Genomic DNA, 27,116 nt, shown 5'->3' on the forward strand with positions numbered 1-27,116 from the left:
TTACTCTTCGAGTTAAGGTCTGATGAGATAAAAAGTTATTCAATGGGTGAATAAATAAAGACAATAAGTGTTAAAATGAATAGAACAGAAAAAACCTGAAGTAGAAACTGGAATGGTATTGTCCAGTTTGGCACAAAGAAGGCAGGTTAATAAAGCAGTGTGTTTGAAGAGGCCTTTTCCTTGTGAATATTTTTGGCTATGTTTCTTTATGTGCAAAGCTTAATGTTTTTAGTTGTTATGACTAAAGGAAGGACTTCTAGTGTAACAGAAGAAACTGTATTTTTCCTGTCTAACTTTCCCATTTCCACTTTAAAGTGTATTGTCAAGTAGAATCATATCTGTACAGCCATGTGGGGATCTGAGTATGAAAGGTTTATGTTCAGATTTATTCAGCTTGAAAAGACTTCTGCTGTGAATGGATGTGTAGTTCTTATTCTCACTACCTGTAGGTGATCTGAAGACAAGATCTTAAAGCCACTTGAAGTTTTCATGAGGATGGCTTCAGCTTTGTGTTTAGGTTTCGATTTTTTAAATGCTTTTTGAGGATTTTTTTTATTAATGTTGTTTTGGACAGCCAGAGTCTCCTTGGAAAGCTTGCTTTGTGTGGAATGTGTAGTTCCCCTGATGAAATTAAAACTCAGAGGGGGTAACTGAATACTCCCTGCTGTCAGTGCATTGCCAGCCTGAAGAAAAAACAAACATGCTTACTGAGAACAATGAACATTCCTTCAAATCCTAGGAGACCGATTTTTGCCCCCTCTCCCCATTTATTTTTTTTCTAAAGACAAAAATTGTTTTGCAGCACCGGGGCTTTTCAGCCTTGTCATTATGTTTGGGTGCCTTGCTTGGGGCATAAGGGCTGAAATGGTTTCAATGGTTTGTCATCTACACTTGGAATTTAAGGTGTCTCCCAAGATACTTTCCCTCTCTGCCCCTGCCCTGTGTGTCCCATCCCAACACCCACCCCCTGCCTTGACCTTCCTCCAGCAATTCTAGTCATTTAGCTCTGACTTTCCTTAATGGTTTTTGTGCCACTTTTCTAAAATACTTGGGCTTCAGATATGTGCCCCAGGATGCATGTTCTCTTGTTCTGTTCAGCCTGATTTCAGTGTCCCTTACATGACAGATGCTCTACACTTAAAATCTCTGAACTGAAATCTTTACTTACATCTAAGCAATTTCCACTGCTACTCCCTCGATTCCAACCTAAATGAAGATTTGCAGTCATAATTTGGTATTCTGGTAAATTCTTGATGCTCAGAAGATATGTGAGCAGGACAGAGGACAGGTCATAACTTGAAAACTAGATGTATGGGGATGGGAAACTTGCTCTGTCTTTAATTATCTGTTTTTTTTTTTTAAGATAAGAGGTTCTGTAAATAAAGTTTCTTGATTACTATTAATAATGAGTGTTTTAGAATGGGATATAAGACTAAGCATTTTTCATAGTATTCTTTTTGGCTTAGGTTTACAGGCCTGAAGATTTTTAAGAACATCTATAATGAACTTACATGAAAAGAGCTTTTATGTGCCTGCAATGAGATTGAGCGCTCTATGAGATCATCCTAAAGTACTTTCATCAAGAGATACTGCTTTTTTTATTAGCTCATTTAGCTTATATTTTTGTTGCTGGACTCTTTCTAAAACCTGTACTGTGAGCTTCATAATTCATGAAGTTACTTTCCTCTGGATTTACCTCATTGCTGATTGACTTGGGTGCCTCAGAAGATGGCAGTTCTTTGTAAAGCTGTCTGCAGTTGGGGTGATTACAAGAAGTTGCTCTTTGTAAATTTGCTGGCATTTAATAATGTGGGACTCAGAGATACTGTAGTCAATGTAAAACATAATGAAGACATAAATGAAAGTCTTTGAAGATCAAGTGTCAAATGTGTAGGAAGATGTGGGATATGGATTATGAGCAAATGAGGGAGCAATAAAATTAAATACATAGATCATGAAGCTGAGCAATTCAGAAGCCAGAGGCTGTGTTGACTGCAAAGGAGATTGGAAGAAACTAAAAAGCCAAAGGATTGAATTGCAAAGTGTTCAATAGCTACAGCTATACTCAGAACCATAGACTTGTTTCATTTGGAGAAGAGCTTTGGGATCATAGAATCCAGCTGTTAGCCTAGTTCTGTCCAGTCCACCACTAAACCATGTACTGAACTGCCCCATCTTTTAGAGGGATGGTCCCCACACATCCAATGAAGGATAAAGATTTTCCTTAGCCCTCCATTGCTTTCTTATGTATTTATGAAAATATTTTATTGTCTTTTACAGCAGTATACAGATTAAGTTCTAGCTGGGTTTTGAGCCTTCTAATTTTCTCCTTGCATAACCCCATAACATCCTTGTAGTCATAGTTTGAAATCAGTTCAAACTCTTGGTACTTGTTAATCTGTCTCATCAAGCTTGTGAGATTTGTTTTAAATTTTGAAAATGGGTAACTTTTAATGTGGGGTTTTAGCTTTGTAGGGGTGGGAATTACAAAATCCTGAATCTTTAATTTATCTTGTGGTTTTGCCACATGTTATAACAGTTGTATAATAATTTAATGCATTCAAGAATTGCCTGTGGCAGCAAAATAATCTTTGAGTGAGATTCCCTTAGTATTGCTGTGTGTTTAAGCCAGAGCTGTTAATTAGCTGTATGGATGGTAAATTTTCAGGTATTTTCCTAAATGTTATGTTCCAGATGAAAATAACTTCATTTTCTAGACCAGCCTGTTAAGAAGCAATATTTTGGAATTTTATTCCATGCCAGGTCTTTGGAGTTGGCTGTGTGTTAATGTTATTGACAAAATGGTTTATATTATTGGCTGCCTTCTGTAGAGAAGCAGATTTTTAGATGCCTGCCCAAAGCTCTATTTGCAAGTATGATTACCCATTCTGTATTGAACAGAGGTCAAGATGACCGATGCTTTTCACAGACTCATGGAATGGAATAAGTTGCAAGGGCCCACAGTGGATCATCTGGTCCATCCTCCCTGCTCCAGCAGGGTCATCCCAGAGCACAGATTTGCATCCAGACAGTTCTTGAAATCTCTAGGGAAGGGAGACTCCACAACCTCTCTGGGCAACCTGTTCCAGTGCATGCACAGCAAAGAAGTTCTTTCTTATATTCCCAAATTTCCCTCAAGCTTTCTAGCTTTCTCAGATTTCCTCTCTTTTATTTATTTTGTATTCTAATTGTCTCTGTATAATTACTATTTCTTTATAGTGATATTTAATGCGCCTTCCTAATTAGGTTAAGCACTTAATTAGTGTATTAATTTTTGTTGAAGCCAGTATTGAAAGCTTATTAGTTTATTTTAAAGGTGGCCTTATGCAACCTATATAATTCTGCTATTTCTTACGCACTTTTTTTTTTTTGCCCCCCCAGGTAGAAGATGGAAGCAAAGCTGCAGCTGTGGACAAGTTACTGGCTGGGGATGAAATTGTTGGCATCAATGACGTGGGCCTGTCTGGCTTCCGACAAGAAGCAATCTGTCTGGTGAAAGGCTCACACAAGACACTGAAGCTCGTCGTGAAAAGGTAAGCTTGTGTCCTTGGCTGGAACACCAAATGTGTTTCAGCCTCTAAGCCACTGAGCAACTAAATTTGCCAAGATTTGGCAAGTTAATGACTTTCATTCAGTGTTATTAATGTGCATATTATGTGGTGTTCAACTCGTCCTTAAACACAGACTCTATGGATCCAATGTGTGTCTCTTTCTCGGCTGCTTTTATGGCCTGGAAAGGCTCGGGATGGCCTTTGGCAACCCGCGCTCCAAAGGATGAAAAGAGTCTTCAGGTTTTTTCTCGGTCTCGGTGTTTATTAGTTTTTTATCTACAAGATTTTCTCTCGGCCCGACAGAGGTCTGCACAGCAGCCAGCCACGAGCACACTGAGAGCCCTCGGGGAGGTCACTTATCTTTATACCCAAAACTACGTATAAGATATTTACCTATTTTCCCCAATACCTTTCACCCTTATTGACCAGTGCACTTTTAGTAAGAACCAATCCCAAAGTGCCACCATCACCACAGAAGATGGAGGCCAAGAAGAAGAAGGACAGGACACGCCCCAATTCCTCCATCTTACTTCTCTAGACCCCCCTGTACAGAAATCCTAAACCCTGTGTCTCACACTCTAATTAACTTATCCCTCCACCATTTATCCCAGTGAAATCCTCCCATCCTCATACAGGTGTCGTCTCCCATGCAGGATCAAAGTCCAGCCACCAGACACTTCTGGCAACATTCCAGGACCTCCGAGCCCCCCAAGGGTGGTCTCGGTCACTCTGCACATCAGTCCTGAGGTGCTGAGATCCCACAAATGTGGAGAGAGGCAGCCAATTGATTGGGGCAAAACCCAAAGCAGTATATTCTGTGAGTGCTGTGATGTGATGTGATGAGTCAGGACACTGCCTCTGTCCTCCTGAGGTGCAGTGCCCAAAGGCTGTCAGCCCTGCTTCCCTGCCTTTGCTGTGCAAAGTCACACCCTCATACTGTGCAATACTCCCTAGTGCATCTGCCACACAGGCCAGTTGTGCTGTGAGGAGTGGGTTACATGGGAAACTTTTGGAAAAGCACTTACCTACTCTGAAAGTATTTGAGGTCTCAAGCATTTCATAAGTGGTTTGCATAAAGGATACTTTCAGTTGGTTATTAGTGAAGGGGAAAAGTGAAGTGGTTTATCAAAACAGAACACATTTTTGGTATGAAAACTTTTTGACATTTTGACTTGTGACTTTAAATTCACACAACTTTTGCTAGCTTGAATTAAAAATAACTTTCATAAAATGTTTTTGACAGAAGTGAACCAATGTTAAAGTAGCTAAATCTTGTAATTGCTGAAAAAAATTCCACCCAGGGAATCTGAACAATATGATCTTTGTTAGTAATTTCCTACTCTGGTGTATCAGAACTTTCTAGTTAATTAGTTTTATCAAATTATACCAGCCAGTCTTTTGTGTGAGAATTTGTTAGAATCCAAAATTAATTTTGATGCAACACAGAAAATGCCAAGACCTTGAACTTGAGCTTGACAGGTATGATGATCCAGTCCATAAATGACTGAGGTTGTCTCAAACACGGACAGTCTTTTGTGAAATAGCACTGATAGGTAAGAGAGGTACAAAAGTGTGCTTTTCACCTTTGGTTTTAGAAGGTATTTTGATAGAAGGAATTATGGGAACCAGGAGCTCTTTCACAGCTGATAGTGTATATCCTCAACAATAGCTACTTCCAGAGGCTCTCACCAAATTTTTGTAGCATCGGGGCTAATAAATGCAAAATAAAATACATTCACAACTACCATAAATCATGTTGATGTTCAGCAGTTCCAGCTTACGCTGGCTATTCCAGTGAAAGCACTTGTTGGCAGAGGTTACATCAGTTGTTCCTGTCAGAGAAAGGGAGAACTTCAGGGTTGAGAAGTTTTATAGACACTGAAGAATCTGCCAAGACAGCAAGTCTTAATTACCAAGAAAAGCTTCAGGCTGAGTAGAAAGATTCCCTCTCTTGGTGCTTTTCAATTTTATGACAGTAATTTGCTTAGAATCTGAATTCTTGTCTATCTTGGGAAATGGCAGCAGGTTTGGTGCCTCATGAGAGGCACAGCTGTGTCATTCTTGTTACTCATACCACATGGCTCTCTACTACCATCTGAAAGGAGGTTGCAGTGACGTGGGGGCCAGTTTCTTCTACTGTGACTGCAGTGAGAGGACAAGAGGAAATGGCCTTAAGATGGGAAAATCACATTAGATAGTAGAAAAAAACTTTTCACCAGTAGGGTGGTTAGGCATTGGAATGGGTTGCCCAGGGAGGTGGTGGAGTCACTCTCTGTTGTTGGAGTGGTGGATCTGGTGCTGGGTGTTATTTTAGTGCTTTAGGGGTTACCATGGTAGTGCTGCCTGAACAGTTGGACTGGATCTTTTAAAGGCCTCTTTCAGCATTGATGGTCCTATGATTCACTTCATGCATGTGATTTTTGCTACAGCTAATCAAGTGCTGATTTGCTGCTGGGGGTTTGTGGCCGTTCTCTGCAGGCAGCAGAGCCCCATTGGTGTACATGCCCCTGAGCACTTCAGTGCAAAACTGATGGATTTTCATCAGTCCTTTATCATCCCTCCCCTTTTTCCTTCCTTAGCATGTGTGCAGTGGTCAAAAACAAGCTAACTGGTCTAGCCAAGAGGCTGCAACAGTGGCTTTGTTAGAGAAAACATTATTGTCTGAAATTCATTAAGAACTTCCATAGCTTCCAAACGAGGCAATAGCCTTTGGGTCATTGACATGCCTGCATAATATTAGATAAATTTTCATAAAACTTACTGAATGAAACTAGCTGGGGCTTTTGTCTTGTTTTTTTAACTTTGCTCTTTCTCTTGGAAAGTTGCCCTAGGACATCAGTCCTTTTGATGGTCAGAAACCTTTTAACTTCCAGTCTCATTTTGTTCTTGGCCAGCTTGTTCTCATGCACTACTGTCCCTGTGCTGAAATAACTTTTCCTGTTGGCAGTTGAAATGATGCAGGTTTTTGTAAAGGTCTTGTTGCATGCTTTCTTTCAGAAGTTATGGTTTGAACAACAGTATTACTTTTGTTTTGTTTGCCCTAAATGTTAAGCTGAATTTTTATGAGTATTTTAAACAGTTGTGTGTTTAAGCAAACCAGTTGTTTAGTCTTTGTGTGAGCACTCCTGCAGGTCTGGATTGAATTGGATCAGGGAACTGATCTGACTACAAAATTACTTGAGTAAGTAGGTTTTCAGCTGGGTAGGACCATCACTTTTCAGAGGTAGCCTGCATTTTAATCAATTGCAGCAATCTTCAAATGGCTGTTGTAGCATTTTTAGATCACACTTGCTGTTACATTTTTAGATCCACGCTTACTGTTCCCTGGGGAGACTGGGAACAGTCCTACAATTTTCTTTCATTGTAGAAATAGAAGATGAGGTATTGATCTGCAAGTCATTTTACCATCTTTTGTCTTCTTGCCCTGTGTCCTTTGTCTAGCACTGTGGTGGCTCTCTGTAGCATTGGTTTAACATTTTATTCTCTGTGGTGTCAGTGTGATAATCTGCAGCACAGAATAGACAGAAGGTTTGAAGTTCAACTCAATCCTGAAGCTTAAGAGAATCTTTGTTTTAATCATGTTGTTTTTCCTATCTCTGAGCGTTAATGTGCATAACCAAGATCTAGATTTTATGTGGAAAACATTTTTCCTTGTTTGTCTTACCTATTTGTATACTGATCTAGAAGTGAAGAGCAGACTTCTAAAAATCTATTATGTTATGGAAAAATTACTTCTTAACAAAATACTTGTGGAAAGTAGAGAATTTCCCTTGCTATAATGTCAGTATAATTATATGTCAGTATAATTGATATATACTATAATTATACTGACATTATTTGCCACTGCTGAGAAGTGTGTCCATGGAAAATTTCTTCTCAAAGCAGTAGAGCCACAGCCTGATCCTATGTTGATCTAACTGTATGTAGGAAACAGTAGGACATGCTATTGTCTGTTTAGAAGTCTAATGTACCTACAGAAAAGACCAAGGGAAAATCTTTTAGTGAGAGTAATGTGTTTCATTCACAACAATTACTTTGTGTCTGTGACAAAGATTTCTTAAAGGTCTTTGATTTTCTGCAGTGGTAGCTGGCTTCCAAAAAATTGTATTTGCTTGTTATTTTTAAAGAATATGATTCTTGACCCACACAGGGAACATAACAGTGGCTTTTAATAAAACTGTCTGCAGTGCCACATACTCACCATAAGTGTGTTGGCTATCAGCATATATACTTTGCTGTATTTTCTGGAAGCATTGCATAGTTGTGGTCTAAACCAAATCAGGACTGTGCAACTGGCTCAACAACAAACATGGCAATTATGTGGCTTACATATATTGATGGTAGAACAAGTGCAGTGTACTTTCAGTCCTGATTAAAATAGGACTCAGGAGGCTTCATGTTATTTTCTCAAGTGGATTTGTAGAAACAATACATCTTAATTGCGTGCTAGTTCTTCAATGTAGTACTGAGTAATTTCCTTTCCTAGGAAAATGGTAAGCAGACTGTGTTTAGGACATTTCTTACGGGAATTACACGAGAATTTATTTTGTTTAGAAATGGTGTGCATATCTGCATACAAATGAAATTGCTCTGAGTGTCGATACTGAATGTTGATGTTGAGGTGATTGCCATATTCTGTGTGCTTTGATTATTTTGCGTATATTTCTAACTTAAATTCCTTTCATTACCTACCATCTTCATTTTTTTGCTGCAGCTGTGGACAAGTTACTGGACATAAGCATATATTACAGATTTTTCACTATGCATTCATGAGACACATTAAACTGTTAAAAATTGGCACATAGAGGTGAGGCTTTCATGTGTTATTTATTAAAGGCAGGGTGAGATTTCCACTTCTGGGAGTTACCCTAAGAAGTTACATGGGTTGTCCTCTTGGCTGCTTGCGTCCTCTGTTAGCAGCAGTCGAAGTGGGTGGGCGAGAGAAGGAGCAGCCTCTTTTCCACAGGGCCTGCTAGTGATGAGAAGCTGGAATTCGTTTAACTTGGCCAGCTCTGTAGTTCTAAAGTTCTGTACTTTGACCACATTGTGTACATATGAGGACTCGTTGGGTTTTTTTTCTTTTCTGTAGCATTTTGGTGTTGGGCCTTCATGTTGTTGAAGTGCAAGGTCTCTGCAATGCTGAGCAAGTCCCTTGTTAAAGGAGAGGGAAAGAGTGGGAGCAAACACACTTGTCATTGGAAGGGTGGTATGAATGCTGACATTACTGTGCAAAATCCTAACAAGGGAAGTGACTTTCAAGATACTTGGGCTATAAACACCTAGACATGGAAAGCTAGAGTTACCTGAATTTGCATGGCACTTCATGAAGACAGTCAACTCTTAATTAATTAAAGCGCAGAAGAAGGAATTTTTAATGAATGTCTTGAGGGCTCCAAGATTGTACAGTGCTGTTTCAAACACCTGAGACCTGGGCAGAAATCTGTGAATAAAAGTCTTGACAGTCATTTACAACATTCAGTTGGGAGATCACTGAAACTTGTCACAGTTTGAGCAGAAACCTGCTGAACACCACCAGTAACTTTTCTGGGGGAAAGGGATTTTTTTTTCTGTACAATTATGAGATAGAGATGAAGGACTGTGAATTCTGTCTCTTACCTGTGTTTGGCCTTGATACTTCTATTTCCATAGGTACCAAAATGGTATAGGAAACAATCTGCAAAATTAGGTGTATACTAAGCTACTTTTAAACATTTAGTATATTATTTTGTCTGTGGTTATAGTTGAGCATTGCTCAATAAACCAATGCACTTGTGGAGAACCATTGTTGATTACAAGTGAAATCTAATTTATCTTTCAATTAGATTTCATTTCTTCTGGAACTGGGGTATGTTAAGGCAAAACAAATAGCAGTGGTTTCTCTCTTGTTGCCCAGTAGCCATAATTCCTCCTTTTTAAAGATTGACCTTGGCCTTCACTGACCAAGAATGGTTTGTTTTGGTTTTTTTAAATTTTTTTTCCTAATTCTTGTATTTTCAACCAAACTTTGGAAATGTAAAATTTGGAAACTGTAATAGGGCTTTCCAGGGCTGTATCCGCATACATGTACAAGTGGACAGGTGTGATAGCCCCTTGTCACCCGTGTTTATTGAACTGACAGCTGTGCAGCAGGATGTGCCACTGCAGATATTTGGGAGTGGGTATTTGTAACAGACACACACAGCTTTCAAGTTCAAGGCATGAACGTTTCTGTGGGACTACAGTTGGTGGAAGGGCTGGGCACTTTTTAACTTCCACTTTGCAAATTCATTTGAGAGGTGAGTTAGTACATTCCTGTGGCCCCCTCTTTTGCTCTCAGCAGGATGGGCGGGTGTAAATGTGTGTCAGGTATGGACACATGCACTGCTCCCAGCCAGGCCTGGTGATGGAGAGGGGAGTAAGCCACATGTTTCAGGATTTGTGACACGGCATGACCAGGCTAGGGTACCTCTTTGTCTCCTTTGCTGCTGCCAGGGAGGTGCCATGGCTCACAGTGGGGTGGCAGGAACCAGATAGGCACGAACATGGTGCATCAGGCAAAGTGCACAGCACCTCCAGGCCCAGCTCAGGAGGACCTTGGGGTGGATGTCCTGTGCTTTAAGGAGTGTCAGTAATCCCAGCAGGCTCTTTCTCTGAAGGAATGTTTAATGGAGCATCTGCCAAATAAACCACCCTGTACACACATGCTCAGTTGGGGCACACAGAGTAGACCAGCCCATATGGAGGTCACCTCCTGCTCAGGTTTGCTTTCCAGCTTCAACATGGGCAAACGCAAGGCTGGCTGGGCCTCCACTGTGCTCCTCATCCTTCAACTCTGTGATCCTGCACTACTGATGGAAGGGGAATGGACATGACAAAAGAAGGAACACACACTTCCATCTTATATTTTCAGCAAATTATACCTTAGAAAAGCCCTGATGAGGACCATTTCTCCTGGTTGCATCACAGTCGCTTAACCCAACGCATTAACAGTGTGAATCCACATTCCCTTTGCTGTAACCCTAGCAATACTACCCAGGATGTATCCCATGCCAACTGCCTCTTTGGTGGGGTCGTACATCTAAAAAGCACTTTCATTTCCTAATTTTCTGCCCACCTCACTTGCTTCTTGGTTGCATTAATATGATTTGATTAATGCTGTTAATGACACAGTGCTGGATGCTTGAGGTGATTGTAAGCTTTAGTTCTCCAGTTGTTGGTGTATTGTCCCTGGTTTCAAAGAGCAAGTTGTTGTCCTGTGATTTTGGATGTTTGTCTTATACAGCTGTCAGGCTTCTCTCAAATACTTATGTCATGACTGACATGTTTTTGTTTTGGGACAGCTTCCATACTTTATTTCTTGGCAAATCTAAAAAAATCTGCCCTGTAAAGCTTAAATAACAGAAAGCCAAAATGACAACAGATGTCACAATATTTTACCAAGGCAACTCTGTTAGGACAATGTTTGGGCTACTAGGAAGGGCACAGACATTTCCTTGTAGGTAAAAGGAATATTCTGTAATTTGAATTGTAATAACTGTAATAAATGCTTATTCAAAAGGTTACTTGTGGCAGTGCTATTTGGTTTTTTTAAGTAATTACCAAAATTGGGCAACATAGCTTTTTTGTGGAATGGGATATCCATCAAACAGTAACAACTGGTGAGTCATGACTGCATTTTAGTAGTGGGTTTTTTCCCTTCAATCATGCATGTACTTGTCAGAATGGTTAATTTTGAGCATGAGTAGTTTCATCCAACTTAGTAAGAGCACTCACATGACTGAAAATAAAAAAAGTAAAGAAGTGCTTATGGGATCTAACCATAGCTTTTACAAGGTGGTACATTGGAGTTATTCTGAAAACTGCCTTCCACTTGTGAACTTCATTTTAGGTGCTGGAAACTCTAATATGTAGGCCCTTGCATGAGAGAGAGGAGAACAAGATAGCCTTCTAAACTTTGGGGATCTGAAGACTTACTCATTTCACATAATACTTTTGCATGCCCACACAGATAATTTTGTGTTCTATAATACTGTAGATATCTTCAGACTCCTGACTGAAAAACAGAATTATAAACCCATCTATTAAAGACCAAATGAATAATCTTTTTATGTCAGAGATGATCTTTGCATGTTGAAGGCATGCTTCTGTGTATGTTCTATATGTTTTGAAATAATTAATTGTTTGGGGCTGCTCTTAAGCACCTTAGAGTCTTGGGTTTTTTAACACTAGTTAAGGATATGGAGATATACATGTCCAATTTCAAGAGAAGGAATAATACTCCTATTTCAGGGTGTTGCAGTTTTCTCCTTGTGGAAATTTTATTTTAGGTTACATATTTCCCATCCTGAGGATTAAATGATTGACAAGTTGGCACTTGGCACTTCTTACATGTTTCAGCATCAAGTATCTCCCATATTGAGTGTAGAGATTTTATGCTCTACTTGCTCAAGTAACTACATGTAACACCTTTCAATTTGAGAAGATTATAAAGAAGTTTTAAAATAATTTCTGAATCCAACCCTTAACTTCAGAAATGTGACCACTTCAAAGAAGGGCAGGAATGCAATAGTGTTGCAGATTTAGTTACTGAATAACTGAAGAAATTTACACCTTATCTCCTGCCCAAGAAACTCAGGATATTTTATGGTTGATTCTACTGAATCTGCATAATACTGGATCACCTGGCAAAGCAAAGTCTGGCACAGAGTCACAGCTGCCACACTGCTGAGTTATACAGCCCTTGTGCTTTTAGGCCAGCTTCACATCGAGTGCAGAGGAAGGACAGAATGACAAAAGCCAGAGTTTGGGGAAATTTCTGATGGGTTGTAATCACAACCAGAGTCAGTTCTTTAATCTGGCTCATGGAGCAGCCTTGGCAGCAGATGGGCAGCTGAACCAGGGCTGGCATGTGATGGGGAAGAAATCACTCTGGGGGATGGTAACTGGTCTGGCATAGGTCATGTCAGAGCAAAATTGCTTTCTCAGGTAAAACCTGAACCCTGCCAGCTTGTGGCACAGTTCTTTGTAGAGGCTCTGTAATTTGCATCATGTGGCTAAAGTGTTTTAACCAAGATGGAGACAAAGTAGGGCTGGGCTGTCTCCTGAAATGCCCTGGGAAGAGGAATTCCCTTTCCCCATTCCTGTTTTTGGGTCACCTTGGACGTGGTGAGGTAAATTGCAGCTGAAATCAGTGTGGGAAAACACCACACCTGTGTAGAAAGACCAGTGTTTGGAATGTGGTTTCTGAGGAACCTCAAGTCGTTTGGGATGGCTGTTGAAGGGTAAGCTTATTGTGGTGAGTGGCTGGGAGGCAAAACACACCTGTTGTTTCTGGCCACAAGCAGCACCAGGGCTTCTGTGGCTGTATGCCCCAAGGATGTGGCAAGTTCCTTCTTGCTGAAGGCAGCATTTCAGGCTGGCACAGGCAGCCCTGGGCTGCTCTGGCATTCACTCTGCCCATCCTGGCAGGAGGGAATGTGTCTGAAGGCTGCTCTGCTTCCTGCTCCTTCACCTCAGCCCAAAATCCCTTGTTTGGACTCCTGCTGCTGCTGTTAGCATTGGTCCTGTCAGAGGCTGCGTGTTTCTTCATATTCAAATAACGCTTATTTTATATTTACCTTAAAGGTTGATTTCTTTAGCACTTTACATGGCATGATAATTTCTAAGATACTTGAAAATAAATCCTGCCAGAACCAATTTATTCAATGTGTGAAGCTCTTTAGATGTTTTCCAGTGATAAATGCTCATTATAAATGTTCTATTATCCTTCTGAGGAATTCTGATAAATTATGGTAAAAACTGAGGTAAGAAGGTGACATCAGGAGTTTAATGCTATCTAGCCATCAAAAGGTAGTAGAATGTGCAAAAAATAAGGATGAGGGAAAAATATTTATGTAGCTTATATAATATACCATAAATCCCAAGAGCAATACTTTTATCTCAGACATCCACATGTGTATCTCTAGTTACCCAAGACAGAGCAGGGAAAAACAGTTCCAGAATATGAGAGCTTTTCGTGGTAGTCTATTGTGAATTCAGAAGGCAAGAAGATTTATGATGTTATACCTCATACAAATTAATACCTCTTTGTTGACAGTGCATATCTTATTTATAAATGAAATTACTGTTCCATCCTGCTCAAGCCTGTACAGTTGGGCTGAGGAACAAGGAAAACCTGAGCAAACTGCGATGATGAAATCCTGATTTATTCAAGTTAATGACTGAAGTCTTTAAGGGCACTAGGGCTGATAATTGATTTGCATTTATTTATTTTCACAGACAGAAGCAGAGCATTTTGCAGGTCTCTTTAGTTTCTTTCTATGTAAAATGCAATTAAGAGCATGGGATAGGAAAGGAGCTGCTGTGCTGTGACAAAGTCATACTCCTTCCAGCATTAAAAGAGGCTCTGTTGGCTGTAGTGATGTTGCTGTTTGCTCCATTTTTCAAGTGCAGGATGACTGTCAGCTGGGAGGTCAGACCAGCTGGTTACCTGATACATGCAGGAGAAAACAAAGCAGTGCCACGGGCCCTGTAAGTCTTGCCATGGTTGACGGCAAGGCACAAGGTGATTGTGTAGACATTTGTGTGAGTTTTGCCATGTGAGAATGGGCATTTAAGGTAGAAGATGCTGCTTGGCTGAAATTATAGGGGTTTCTACAGATACCCATATAATAGAATTCTGTCAATAACTTTTCTGTCAAAATACTTGTTCAATTTGCCATTGTAGGAATACCTGAATATTAATAGGTTGCTTTCATTACTATTTTCTCTTTTAGAGCCTCCCCTTCCCCCTAGAAGTCTGTAAGTTTAGCATGTGTTTATATTTTTATTTTATTGTTTTTAAGTTCTAGGTCACTTCTTTTTTGGGGATACTTTTTGGAAGTCATTTCCTTTTATGATAAGATACTAGAAGCTGAAATTGCAAAAACAGGAACTCCTCCTGTTTTGCCTGGACAAAAGTGCTGCAGTTCCATTTGCTGCTTCCAGGAAAATAAGTTGACTTTGTTGTTATAATTTGTTGGCACTTTTCTTGAAAAGATAAGTAAGAAGGGAGTACAGAGTATTCAGATACTCAGTACACAGAGATCATAAACAACAACAAGGCCTCAGTTTTGTTGTTTTAACTCATTGCATTGAGTTTTAGCTGCAAACATTCAGGAAAAAAACTGGTAATACTAGAAAAGCTGTTTAATTTCAGGTGTTGGAGTGGATCGTTTTAAAGGTGTGAAAAATCCAGAAACTGCTGACTAATCTCCCTTTGAAAAAAAGAGAGTCAATGCTCTATCTCAAATTGCACCTTCAAAAATAGAGACATCCAGAATATTTTCTGACTTCTGAAGATCACAGCTATAGCAATTAAATGTCTGAGGTCACTTTTTAGATGTGCAAATAAGACTGCCTAACCCCCAGTCTTTATTTTTTTATTACACTGAATAGCTTAAAGTCTGATTTCTCTCTGCGACTGAATCCTTTGCTGGTAGCGCTCTCTTGTGGCTGTTACTTTCATTTAAACGACTTAAGGGATTTCAAAAATGTGTATATTATTTAGAAATTTTTGCCTTAGGACACAACAGTCTGTGTTGGATAAGCATGCTGTGGTGGTTTTGCAAGTTCCTAAATTAAATGTAATATATATTTTAATAATACAGGAAGGTCAGTCTAGGCAAAAGTGTCCCAAGCGAGTTTCCCAGAAGATCTCAAAGGGACAGTCATATTGAGCATTCATTTTTAACCTCTTTTTTTGGTATATTTTTGGTGAAAAGCCATATGCCTTTGCATGGTGGGCAAATGGGGGAGGCTTGGGGGGAAATGAAATCTGCCTTGGCAGCCAGTCAGGTGGAGGAGAGACAGGGATGGGCACCTTCATTAACTAGCTCGATTGCAGATGCTGCTCTTCCTGTGGTGCTGCTCTTGCTGATTAGCAAGTTATTTCCTACAACTTTGGCTATTAAAAGGAATGAAAATTGATTTGGGAGACTTCTCAAGTGAAACTGATATGTGTGTTCCTGGTGAAAACTTGAAAACTTTTCACCCTGAATCTGTGTTTTCTCATTCTGGGGATGGGAAGGGAGAAGATGGGGGGTTAACCCTTGACCTATTCTGGTTTTTAATACAAAATTTTAGCTGCTGTTTTAATTTTCAACAAAGAGGCAAAGCCTAGGAGCTCAGATTGTGGTGGGCAGGGGTTTCCTTTGAACTAGGGACATACAGTTTGCTCTTTCAAGAACAGTTACTATTGAGCAGTTGTTTGCTACTGCATAGACTTGATACTATTGGGATTGTGCATCCAGTGTCATAACTTTATAAGCATGTCTGTATTATTAATACCCAGGGTGTGATGTTGGGTGTAGGCTCCTTTTTTCTTGTATGCTGTAACCCAACAGCACTGAAGTAATGATTCCAGGTTGTTTACTTAGTTGTACTCTCTTAGAGAGGCAGGTTTACACTTGAGATAAGACTTTGAATGAGAGGGATCTTGGCCCCTGACTAAAAAGTTTCTCTTTTGTAGGCTGAACTCTTGTGTGTGGCATTTGTCTGATCACCCGTCTCCACTCATCTTTGGATCCTGTATGTCACATAAGCACTGTGATCCAAACTAATCCTAGTTCTTTCAGGGATATTTTTAAAATTTAAAACTAGTCTTCTGGGAAAGCTTTCATAGCAATTATGTGACTGTTTATAGCTGTTTTCCAGCAAATGTACTGCTGTGCTCAGCAGTTTTTCAAGTGAAGGTAAGATGAGCTTGTTTGCTGTTTTGGCTGCAATCTAGCAGGACAGCTCAGCAGTATCTGATTGCAGATTAAGACTGAAAAGAGGCTTTCTAAAGCAAATTAAAAATCCTATTAGTCAACTGTATTTTGAGGTTCAGGTTTTCTTTTTCTTTAAAATTGAGGAAATAGTAGGTTTTCCTTGTCTCTTACCACTCAATGTAATTCTCATTTTTTTTTTTTTAGACAACAGAGTCAATAGTACCTACCCTATGCAATTTATTCTTCTGTTATGTAGAAAGAGGATGACTTGCTTCTGGAAATCCAGGAAAAAAAAGTTCTTTTTTCCCACTTGAATTTTACTTCTCTGTCTTTTCAAATAAGTCACCAAGAATATTATTTGTCAGGTCTGCATCCTCATTAGCACAGCAATAACTCCATGGTTGTTAGACTCTTTCTGAAACATTGTTAGAAAAGCCAGCCATTAAGTCACAGTCTGCCTTTCTGTGGACTGAGTATGCACATGCACACACAGGCATGTGTGTTAATGTTAATAAACAAGGCATCATGCTAGGTTTAGCTTACCTTTATTAAAGGCTACTTCGAAGAAAACCTCATTACCTTTGGTTTAACATCTGTGAGTAATCTGTACTCTCACCTTTATATGAAGTGCAGTTGTTTTTTAATAGAATATATCAATTTGGCTGAGAAGGTTTTAGCCAGATGTCATCTAACTTTCCAGAAGGTTTACACAGTTGAGCTGTTGGACTTCCTTGTAATTTCTAATTGTCATATGCTATCTTAACTGTATTTCTTATTAAAACCCAAATATGTATGCTTGCATAACATGAGACCACTTTTTGCCCTTTAGCCAACCTCCTTCCAGAAGTTTGAGTATTTCTGTAAATCCCCAGAACTTCCAGCTTTTCATTTACAACTGTAAATGCATCCTGCTTTGACCTGTGAGAAGCTGGTCATTTTACACATGCAGGATGGGGGTCAGTCAGTTTGTAAGGATGCTGTGGTGCAATCAGTCCACTCTGTAACAGAACCAGAAAAATGTATAGCTGCTGTTTAGTGTGATGGGTCAGTGAACCTAAGAAAAACATTATTGTGGCACATAAAACATATTGTGGCACACATAGTCCAGTGTGTAAGAAGAAAGTTTATCCTTTTTTCTGCTATGCCAATCCTTAATGGTACAGTGTAATTAATATTTTTCATCTTCCCCCAAAGAAACTCTGTGCAGCCTGTTACTGTATCCTTTATATCCTCAGGTATAATGATGGTCAACAACCATCAAGCAAGCTTACATGTGCAAATCTGGCTAGCAGAAGGGGCTTAATTGTGTGACTGTGGAGTAAAGCTTATTTTTTCAGAAGACTTTTAAAATAAATTGTCCTTTGAAAGAACTCCATAGAATTTGTAACATCATTCTCCCTGGGGGATGAATGCACCTGTAGGTGATGATTTCCAGTGCCTGCATACTGAGGTGGTGTATTTCTAGGGTGTAACAGGATGCCTCTCTTTTAGGCAAAGTGCTGCTCCCTGAGAAGACTGGTTGTTTTTCATGTGTAGGAAAAACATCTGTAACTCTCCACTACCACTGATGATCCATCAGCTTTTAAGAGATTTTCTTTTAGCTTTGTCATCTCATAGGTGACATTAACTTCTTTACAATGCAGCGTCCCAGACCCATCTATTTACCTGGCCGTGCATTTGCTTAGAATATTGGAAAAGTATAGAACAGATCAAACGAACAGTTTCAGCAGCATAATGCCAGCGCATTTTATATGCGCCATCTCAAACGCCACTTCAGACGAAAACTAAAAATCCCCTTCCTTCCTTCTCCGTCAGGAACAGTCCTCTGGTTTCATTTTTGGGGCTTTGCTCAGCTTTTCCCCGCCGAGCTCCGCAGCCGCGTTCGGCGGCGGAGTCGCGGGTCTGGCTAATCTGAAGCGCTCCGGCTCTCAGCGGGGAGCGCTCACAAGGCTCCTTTGTCAGTCTAATTATATCCCTAAGCTGGCGGCCGCAGATTAGCTCAGGACAGCCGGTGGCGAGGGCTGAGGAGCCCCATGCTCTGCTCGGCCGGCATCGCTCGTATCTGCCGGGGACAGAGCCCGGGAGGGTGCCAGGAGCAGCCCCGGTGCCGGCTCGGGCCCTCGGGCCGGTCCCGCTCGGCCGCCGGGAGCTCTGCCTGGAGCCGCAGGGAGAAGGCACCGCCCCGCACGGAGCCCGGGTAGGTACGGACGGCTCTGCCAGCCTGGACAGGACGAGGGACACTCGGCAGCTCCTCACCCCTTCTTTCCGATGTTGGGATAAGCCACTGCTCAGGGTGCCTTTCTCTTGGCTTTTTTCTGTCTTTTGTAACTTGTTGGATGAGGGGGATAAAAAAGCTATGCATTGTTGTCTCAAATGCATCCGATTAAATTTTCATTATAGGATTGTTGAAGTGGAGTCTCAGGTGTGGAAGAAGGGAGGTGACTTTGAAAAGAGTATTTTGTTTTTCTTTCAAATTTGCCTCCCATTTCTCAGGCAGACGTGGCTTTCAGTGTGCTTTGTCTTGCTGAGCAAAACCACTCCTCTCCCAGCTGGGCCAGGCACTGGGGTGCTTTGCATTGCTACTTTCTAAGAGGTCTGCAACCAGTTTTGTTGGGTGGTCTCTCCATCCCAGTATGGGATGGAGACAAATGCAGCGGCAGAGTCACTCTTAGTGGAACTCAAAGTGTCCAGGCCTGAGAGTTTTTAGGCCTCAAGCTTTTAGTGGTGTGGAAAGAAAATTTGGTGGACAAAGTTTCCCAGTGAAACTGTGAGCTGTTTGCCAACATGTACAGAGCTTACGCGAGGGTGGAAGGGGATTTTTACGGAACAGTGCAAGAGGAAATGAGTATTTTGATAAATGTGAGACCAAAATGGTTTGTTCTTCATAATAAATCTAAAGAAAGGCCTGTGGGATTTCTGTTTGTAAAGGAGAGGAGTATGAAGTACTGAGCAAAAGTGGGGGGGAAACAGCCTAATCATTGACATACACTTGTCTTACACAGTTTGGGGAAGGGGGAGGGAGTTAAATGATTAATTTAGGATATTTTTTTTGTCACTGCCAGGCAGTCACTGCTTCCAGCTTCTCAAGCACATACATGCTGTGAAGGGGGAGTGCTAGAGCAGCGTGGGCTCAGGATGAGTTTCTGTCTCTATCTTCTTAGTGGGGACCAGACGGGCCAGTCATCTCCATTAGAGAAATCCTTAATCTGGTGAGGCTAATGGACCCTCTCACACAAGAGGGCTGCTCAGGTAGGATGATCTCCCCACTGTATTTGTGGGGAAGGATCCCAGAAGAGTTAGGATCAATGTCTGCAGGTTACTGCTGATTTATAATAACATAGTAATACATAGCAGAGCACTGGCACATAAAAACCATCACACATTTCTGTGGCTTCACTGAACTTTGAGTAAAGCTATAAAATATTAGACATCCATTAGTCACTTGGAGCTCATATGTGGTAGTCAGTATGTCTCAGTGATTTTTTTTCTACATGAAGATACCTTTTCTATTCTCTGAGGTTGTTTGGACATCCTTGTGCACAGCTCTGCACCACCCTAGGAGTGTTAAAAGCCAGCTTTGTTTCCCATCTGAAGGTGACTAAATGCAGCACATATAGTGCAAACAGCTGAGAACCCAGAGGTGTATTCACTGCTCCAAGTTTAGTAATAGTGATGTAGGTACAATTTGCATGTGAATGTAGTCATAGTATCTGTGTGGTCTGTTGTGAGATTGTCTGTAGATACCTTGGTTTATGCAGGAAGAATGCATGGATGAGCTCAGTTATTAAACTACTTGATCATTTTGGAGGGATGCTGATAATTTCTGCAGCTTTTTAACAAACAAGCTTTGGCAGCAGAAGTAATTATTTATGAATATTAACTAGAGAATTTTTTCCTGTATTTTGTCATCAATTGTAACTGATCTGGGCTTGGAAAATTTAGATAATTTCTGATTTGATTTCTGTGTATCAAAGCACGTTTCAACCTGTGGACATTTATTATTCTACTTTTGCCAGATTTACTCTCTTTAAAACCTACACTTGGTGATAATTAGAGTGGCTAAAGATTGGGATCTGAAGGGATGGTGTGAGCTGGGCTGGAAGAAAAATGATCTATTGAAGATTTGTGTTGTTATTGCTGTGAAGGGCTTCTGTTTTCAATTTTGCTTGGAAAATAGCTTTTATTTTGCTGTGAAGTGACTGAACCCAGCATTCAAGTCTAATGATGTTAAATTGGGTGCATATCTTGGCACATTCAGTTTCTGTAAAATAAGCCTAAAAACCTAGTTCTCCAACCAAAATCAGCTCTGTTCCAAGAATCCCAGAAATGAGAGTTGTCTGGTCATTATTAATGTTCTAGCTCCAGGTGATTGTGTTTCAGGGCTGCCATATATCTGCTCCAAATGGGGGTTTGTACTTGTTCCCAGTGTATCCAAATCAAGGGAAACAGCTCTGTTTCTCACAGAATGAAATGTCAGAAGATGAAGCAGGACATAGAACCAGCCTCAGCAGAGGATCCAGCTTCTTGCACTTGCCTTTACTGCAGTCCCCATCTCCCCCCTAGGGATGGAGGGCATGGGTTGCATTGTTAGGGCCAGGCTCCTACCCACAGGGTGGTAGAGGCTCTCAGAGACAGCATTGTACCTGCCCGTGCAGATTCCTTCTACTTCCATTAAGAGTCTACACAAAATGTTGGAAATATTTGGCCTGAGTTAGTACAGGCATAGGAAGAAGGTAGCTCATGCTCCAAGAAGTTGCAGGAAAATATCTGCCTTTTGCCAGTGGAGATGGATGTGTAAGTGTTTCAGATTGTGCTGCTGTTTGTTACAATGCTGTTGTGGCTGCAGTCATCAGTTGGAGATTAGGAACGGGATTTAATTTGGAACTAACAATTAATTTCACCTGAAACTTGAGCTGCCCTGGGAGGTAAGGAGGGAGAGGTTACTTGGATGATTGTGCAACTGTAACCACCTTAGGGCTTGGGCTTCCAACATGTTAAGGCAGCTGAGATTTCCTGCCCAAATTACGAGCTCTGTAATGTGCCAAAACTCTAATGTCTGTTTTAATCTGAAAATAGTTTTTTATGACAATAAAAATCCTTTTTATAAACCATGCTGTGTATCAAAGAGTGATTTACAGCTGCATAGCTACCTCAATTCAGTGGAAGAAGTAAAAATTTTTACATGCACTAGTATATGTAATCCAGAAGGGGATTTTCAGAAGAGGAGTTTTTGGGGGAGTTTGGTTTGTTTGGTTTTTGTTTGGTGGGATTTTTTTCATTTGTGTTTTTGTTGGTTTGTTGGTTTTGTTTTGTTTTGGAATTTTTTTTGTTGGTTTGGTTTGGGGTTTTTTAAATTTTTTTTTTTTTTTTTTGGTGGAGCAGATTTTTTCTTTCAAATCTCTATTGTCCTTCTGAGACCAAGATGCCTCAAGGGAAAATTTCTACATGAAAAGCTTATTCAGTTCTTTATTAATGTGGAAATTAATGTAACTTTTTACAGTATTATACTCATTTTTTGTCTTAGTTATGGCTAAGCCAGAGTAAATGAGTCCTGGATGCTGTGTGATGTGACCAGTATTTATTTGGAAGCTTACTTGGGAATTCCAAGTGTTGTGAGAAGCAGTATTAGAGTATTTAACAAGTGAAAGCTTGTAAATAGATGAGCAATAAGACTTTATGTGGACCTTTTGAGTTGGTCCTGCTTCTTACTCCAATAGGGTTTTTTGGATGAAAATAACTATATTGTTTCTAATAGGGATCGGCAGTATTGTTCTAAAGATTTACTTAATTAAATATTTCATTAAATGTTCCTGCAGTGCATCTGATTTAACCATTCCTTTTGTTAACAAGCCAGATGTAAATCCAGACAGGTTTTGGCTTCATCTGAAACAGAGTTCCATTCACGTGTTTTTTGTATTCAGGGAGTGACCCTGAAAGAAAGGAAGGGTCTTGTTGTTTTTATAAAGCTCACTACAGATCTGCAGAGGTAAAAGACATGGCCCTAAAGTATTTGCCATGATGATACTTAGCAAGAGTTTTTTGGATTTTTTGCTCACCATGAAAAGACATTTTACACATCTTAAGTTTAATCTCTATAATATAAAGTGAGAATGTGATACCTCTACAGTTAAAATTTCAAGTCCTGATGTTTCTGCTTCTGCTGGGAAAGCCCTGTTTTTTGGCTTTTTGGAGGGGCTAATGCAATTACTGTATCTTCTGTCCTTACTTAAAAGGATGTTTAAGGCTCTTCTGGATGGGCAGTCTGTATGCTGGCACAGAGTGTACTTTAGAAAAAGCATTGAGTTGCTGCTGTCTAGCCCCAGGACAGTAGGAACTTGGGGCATCTTAGACTGAATCAGAGGGAAGGGCAGTAGGACAGGCTTAAGAGAAAGGGAAGGAAGTGGCTGAGGCTGTGAGGCTCTAGAAAGCAGCATAGAGGTGAGTTCATAAGTGGGTAGTGGGACAGGTTTTAGCAATGGGAAAAGACCAAAAAAGCAGTGGCTGGAGTGCAAAACCATCAGCCTGGTCAGAGAAATTGTGGGTATTTTGGAACTAGAAAAGCCTAAAAAGCGCTTTCCATACATGCATAAATCTATGCATGAATCTATATAGAGAGATAGATATGTGTGTATATATACATGTAATCTCTATTGGATATGAGTGACAGTGAAGGTTTACTTCAAAATACATTCTGGAAGATTTTTTTTAATTTGGGAAATCCTTTAATACACAATTTCAGCATGGAAATTTTCAGGAGGGCTCTCTGTATTTTTCTTCCTTCTCATATTCTTTCTGACATACATACCACCCTCCTTCCTTTATTTTTAAATAAATGAAGAAAAACCAAAGTAGGAGACTGTTCAGGAAAAGTGTTCCACCTCAAGTTTTGGATGCTTAGTCCTCGCTTGGTTTGCTGTTAGATCCAAAGATATAGATGTACCTTTATGTCAGGAGACAGGACAACACTGAAAATGGCAAGGGGAATTGTATTGGACTTAATCAAGAGCTTTTTTATGGAATTGATAGCAACTGGTTTAGCCTAAATTAGAATAACTCTTGCATGTATTTATTTACTGAGAATGGCACAAGAAACCATTCACATTCCTTACAGAGTTTTGCTGCTGGGTGATAGCTTTTTGCCAGATTCTAGATACTTCATTTCCATATTTCCCTGGCAGATAGATCTGCCAGTAGTGACTAACGTAGCATGAAGTAATTTGAATTCTATGAATATAGCTGTCTGAGATAGATAATAGCAAATATCTTTGTATAGGATGATGACTCCTTTAGTATTCTGTAGAAAGGAATGTTGTTTGTCTGTTTTCAAGAGAGGGTAAGAAGAAAGATCAAATTAAGTGCTCATTTTAAAAAATATTTCTTAATTTTAGAAAAATCATCTAGTTTGAATCATGAGCTCCCATGTGAGGCAGTTGAATGAATTCTTCGAATCTGCAGTGACAAATACATATAACAGCTTCTGGAATGAAAAAACAGTTACATTGTCAATTTCTTTTTATTTGAGGCCTCTGTGGGTAACTGCAGACTCATGGTGGTATTCGGCCTCCTTTTTTTTCCTGCCAAGGATTCAGAAGACTAGCAAAATCCAAATATGTTTTTAATACATTGAATAAATGATTTAGCAGTTCCTTTGCAGTGGCTTTTTGCATAACCAGTTAATTACATTATATGTTGGTCTTCTGGTGTGTTTTAATTTACTAAACAAAAGATTGGTGAACTACAAAAACCCCTCATGGATTGGGAAGACTTTTGTTCCCCCAGCATACACAGATTTACTAAAAAAAATTTGTTAATGAGGTATTGGTATGTCTAGCCTACTGTTATTGTAAGGGAGGGGATGTGAGAAAACTGAGAACTTTGAAGTGGTTTGGGATTTATAAGCAGACAAACAAGAGCCCCTGTGCTGTCACTACAAATTCTTGACATTTTCTGTACATGGAGTAAAAAAAAAAAAAAAAAAAATGTGTGTGAGCAGCTTGCTGAGGACACTGCAAAACCTGAACCTTTCCTAGGCAATTTGTGTGGCTGGCATGGGGCAGGCAGCATGTTTGTAAGTGGTTCTGTTTCTGCAGAACAAACAAGAGCAGTGTGGTTTGGTTTATTTGGCTTTGACACAATCTAAGGGCACCTTGTGAGCTGTACCTCACAGTGCAGTGCTCGGGTGTGCTGCTTGTTTGAGGGTGCCAGTGATTGCACTTGACCTTTAAGCCTGTGCAGGTTTCCATTTTATCTCAGGGCTGCAGCCTTTCTGCATTTCCTTAGCCTTGCATCTTTGGCATGTCTTGTAGCCAGTTACTCTGGGATTAGGCCACATTTCTGGTTCTAGACAAGGTTTAAAATGACTGCCAGTAGTTTGGACCTCCTGCTGCAACTTTGGAAAAGTGAACTTGGGTTATTTTAAAAACAAAGTTTTTAACAACACAGAAAGGCTTTGTTGCACCGCTGAAAAGCTTTGAGTAGCACTGTGGTGAATGGAGGGAGAAGAGTTTTATTTTGATAGCTGCTGTTCAGCATCACTACACTGACTGGTTCCCAAATTCTTGTGTTTGTACCTTGAAACATGGTCTACAGCTTTCTATAGAAACATAAGTGACTGAAAAGGGAATATATCTATTTTTAAAGAATCTTTAATATAAATGATTGCTACAACAGTTTTCACACAAAGATTTAGGGCTGACAGTGTGTAACAGTAAGAGTTAAAAAGATCAGATGCTTCTGCTTTGGGATTTTTTTCCTGTCTTTGTAAATCCAGCTCAGTTCTGACTGAAGCCACTGACTTGTCCATCCTTTGACTTTTGAAAAATTGGGATTTGTTATCTAAACCCAGGTTTTATTAGGGCGAAGACCCCACCTTGAGTATTGCATCCAGCTCTGGCATCCCCAGCACAAGAAGGACGATCGACCTGTTGGAGTGAGTCCAAAGGAAGCCATCAAGTTGATTAGAGGATTGGAACACCTTTACTGTGTGAAAATGCTAAGAAAACTGGGAATGTTCAGCCTGGAGAAGAGAAAGCTTTGGGGTGACATAGTAGCAGTCTTCCAGAACCCAAAGGGAGTCTATGAGAAATTGGAGAGAGACTATTTTCAAGGGCATATAGTGACAAGACAAGGGGGAATGGCTTCAAATTGAAAGAGAGTAGGTCTAGATTAGATGTTAGGAAAAACTTCTTTGCTCTGAGGGTGGTGGGGCACTGGAATGGGTTGTCTGGAGAAGCTGTGAGTGGCCCATACCTTAAAAACATTCAAGCCAGGCTGGATGGGGCTCTGAGCAAATGGTCTGCTCTAGTGGAAGGTGTCCCTGCCTTCATCAGAAGGGTTGGAATGAGATGATCTTAAAGGCTCTTTCAACTCAAACCATTCTTTGATCGATTCCATGATTAATTTCTTGTCGCAACAGATACAGATGAACAGTGGGTGACACCGCAATTTGCAAGGACTGGCCTCTAATGCTCACTCCTGGTTAGATGTGCTGTGGGGAGCCCTGGCTGTCAGTGATTACTGCGGCTGTGGAGCGTAATTGTGCAGTCCCAGGGCTGCAGCCGCTAGGAGAAAAGCCACCGCCGTGTGGTCACGGCAGCGTGTGCGGCTGTGCCGGCCTCAGGAGGGCTCCGTAGGGATGAGGAACGATGCCGGCCGGAGGCGGAGGATCGGCAGTGACGGCGGCGCCGGAGCCGCGGCCTCCCGGGGCCCAGCGCACGGCAGCCGGCAGGGGGCGGGCAGGGAGAGGAGGCCGGGAGGGAAGGGGATCTCGGGAAAGGGAGACGCGGCCCGTGGGCTTCGGGATAGCGGCCCCGCCTGCCTCTGTCCCGTGCGGTGCCGCTGCTTGCAGGGAGAGCTGGGCAGCCTCAGCCCGAGGTGTGTGCCAGCAGCTGGGCCTTGGCTCCTTCAGCAGGGGGCTGCAATGAAACATTACCAGACTAATCAGATATTAGGAAGAAATTCTTTAGGGTGAGGGTGGGGGGGCACTGGAACAGGTTGCCAGGGACGTTGTGGATACCCCATCCTTGGGAGTGTTCAGTCAGCCTGGATGAGGCTGTGAGCAGCCTGCTCTGGTGGGAGGTGTTCCTGTCCATGGCAGGGGTGTTTTAACTGAGTGATCTTTAACTGACTTTAACTGATCTTCCAACCCAAACTATTTTATGGGTCTATGAAATAAATTCTAGCAATTGGTTTTCATCTGCATGCAGGCCCCTGGAACTGCCTGTCACATTTTTGCTTTGGTTACTCTAGATGCACAAGCCTGTATAGCAGGGTTACAACAGAGGTGCTATTCAGTAGATAAGAATGATACAGTATCTGTTGGAGAAGGTGGTGCTGGGGAAATACACGCTTCTGTTGTTGTATCTGCTGGCTTTTTTATCTTTTTTCCTTTGTAACCTATCTTCTGTGCCCATCAACATTTTCCTTCCAGCAGCTTCTGTAAAAGCACTGGTAGAAAGATACTTTCAGTGAAATGCTTTTAATAATGCTTCCATTAATGCTGGAGGTTTTCTGAGTTGTAGGTTCAGATGATCTCATTCTGTCACTCAGAAGTAACAGAGAGGTTTTACATTAGAATGTAAATGCTCAGCTTCCAGCTTCTTCAGTTGTCTGCAAAATATTCCTGTTTTGAATCTCTGAATCTTTTCTTTCTAGTTCTTCTATCCATTTGCTGAATTTTGGAATCAATTTTTATATTGCAGTCCCCATTTTAGAAAAAATTGTTCCTTGAAGTGCAGGATAGATTCTTACCATTTAATTAGAATTACTATCAGAAAGTACTGTTGACTGTGTATGGTGAATTAATTTTTAGTCATGTGTGGGAACTTCCCAACAAAAG

At 40.7% G+C, this 27,116-nt stretch overlaps 1 protein-coding gene across 3 annotated transcripts in view; it reads left to right on the plus strand.

Annotated features, from left to right (window-relative positions):
• SHROOM2 (shroom family member 2) overlaps positions 1–27,116 on the plus strand; it is a 117,134-nt gene that overhangs the window by 42,813 nt on the left and 47,205 nt on the right. For all 3 annotated transcript variants that reach the window (XM_058045259.1, XM_058045260.1, XM_058045261.1), the window contains exon 2: positions 3,382–3,533. In XM_058045259.1, the coding sequence (XP_057901242.1) occupies positions 3,382–3,533 (152 nt within the window). The remainder of the gene's footprint in view (positions 1–3,381; positions 3,534–27,116) is intronic.

Source organism: Melospiza georgiana, chromosome 2 (genome assembly GCF_028018845.1).
Source record: "Melospiza georgiana isolate bMelGeo1 chromosome 2, bMelGeo1.pri, whole genome shotgun sequence".
Lineage (NCBI taxonomy): Eukaryota > Metazoa > Chordata > Aves > Passeriformes > Passerellidae > Melospiza > Melospiza georgiana.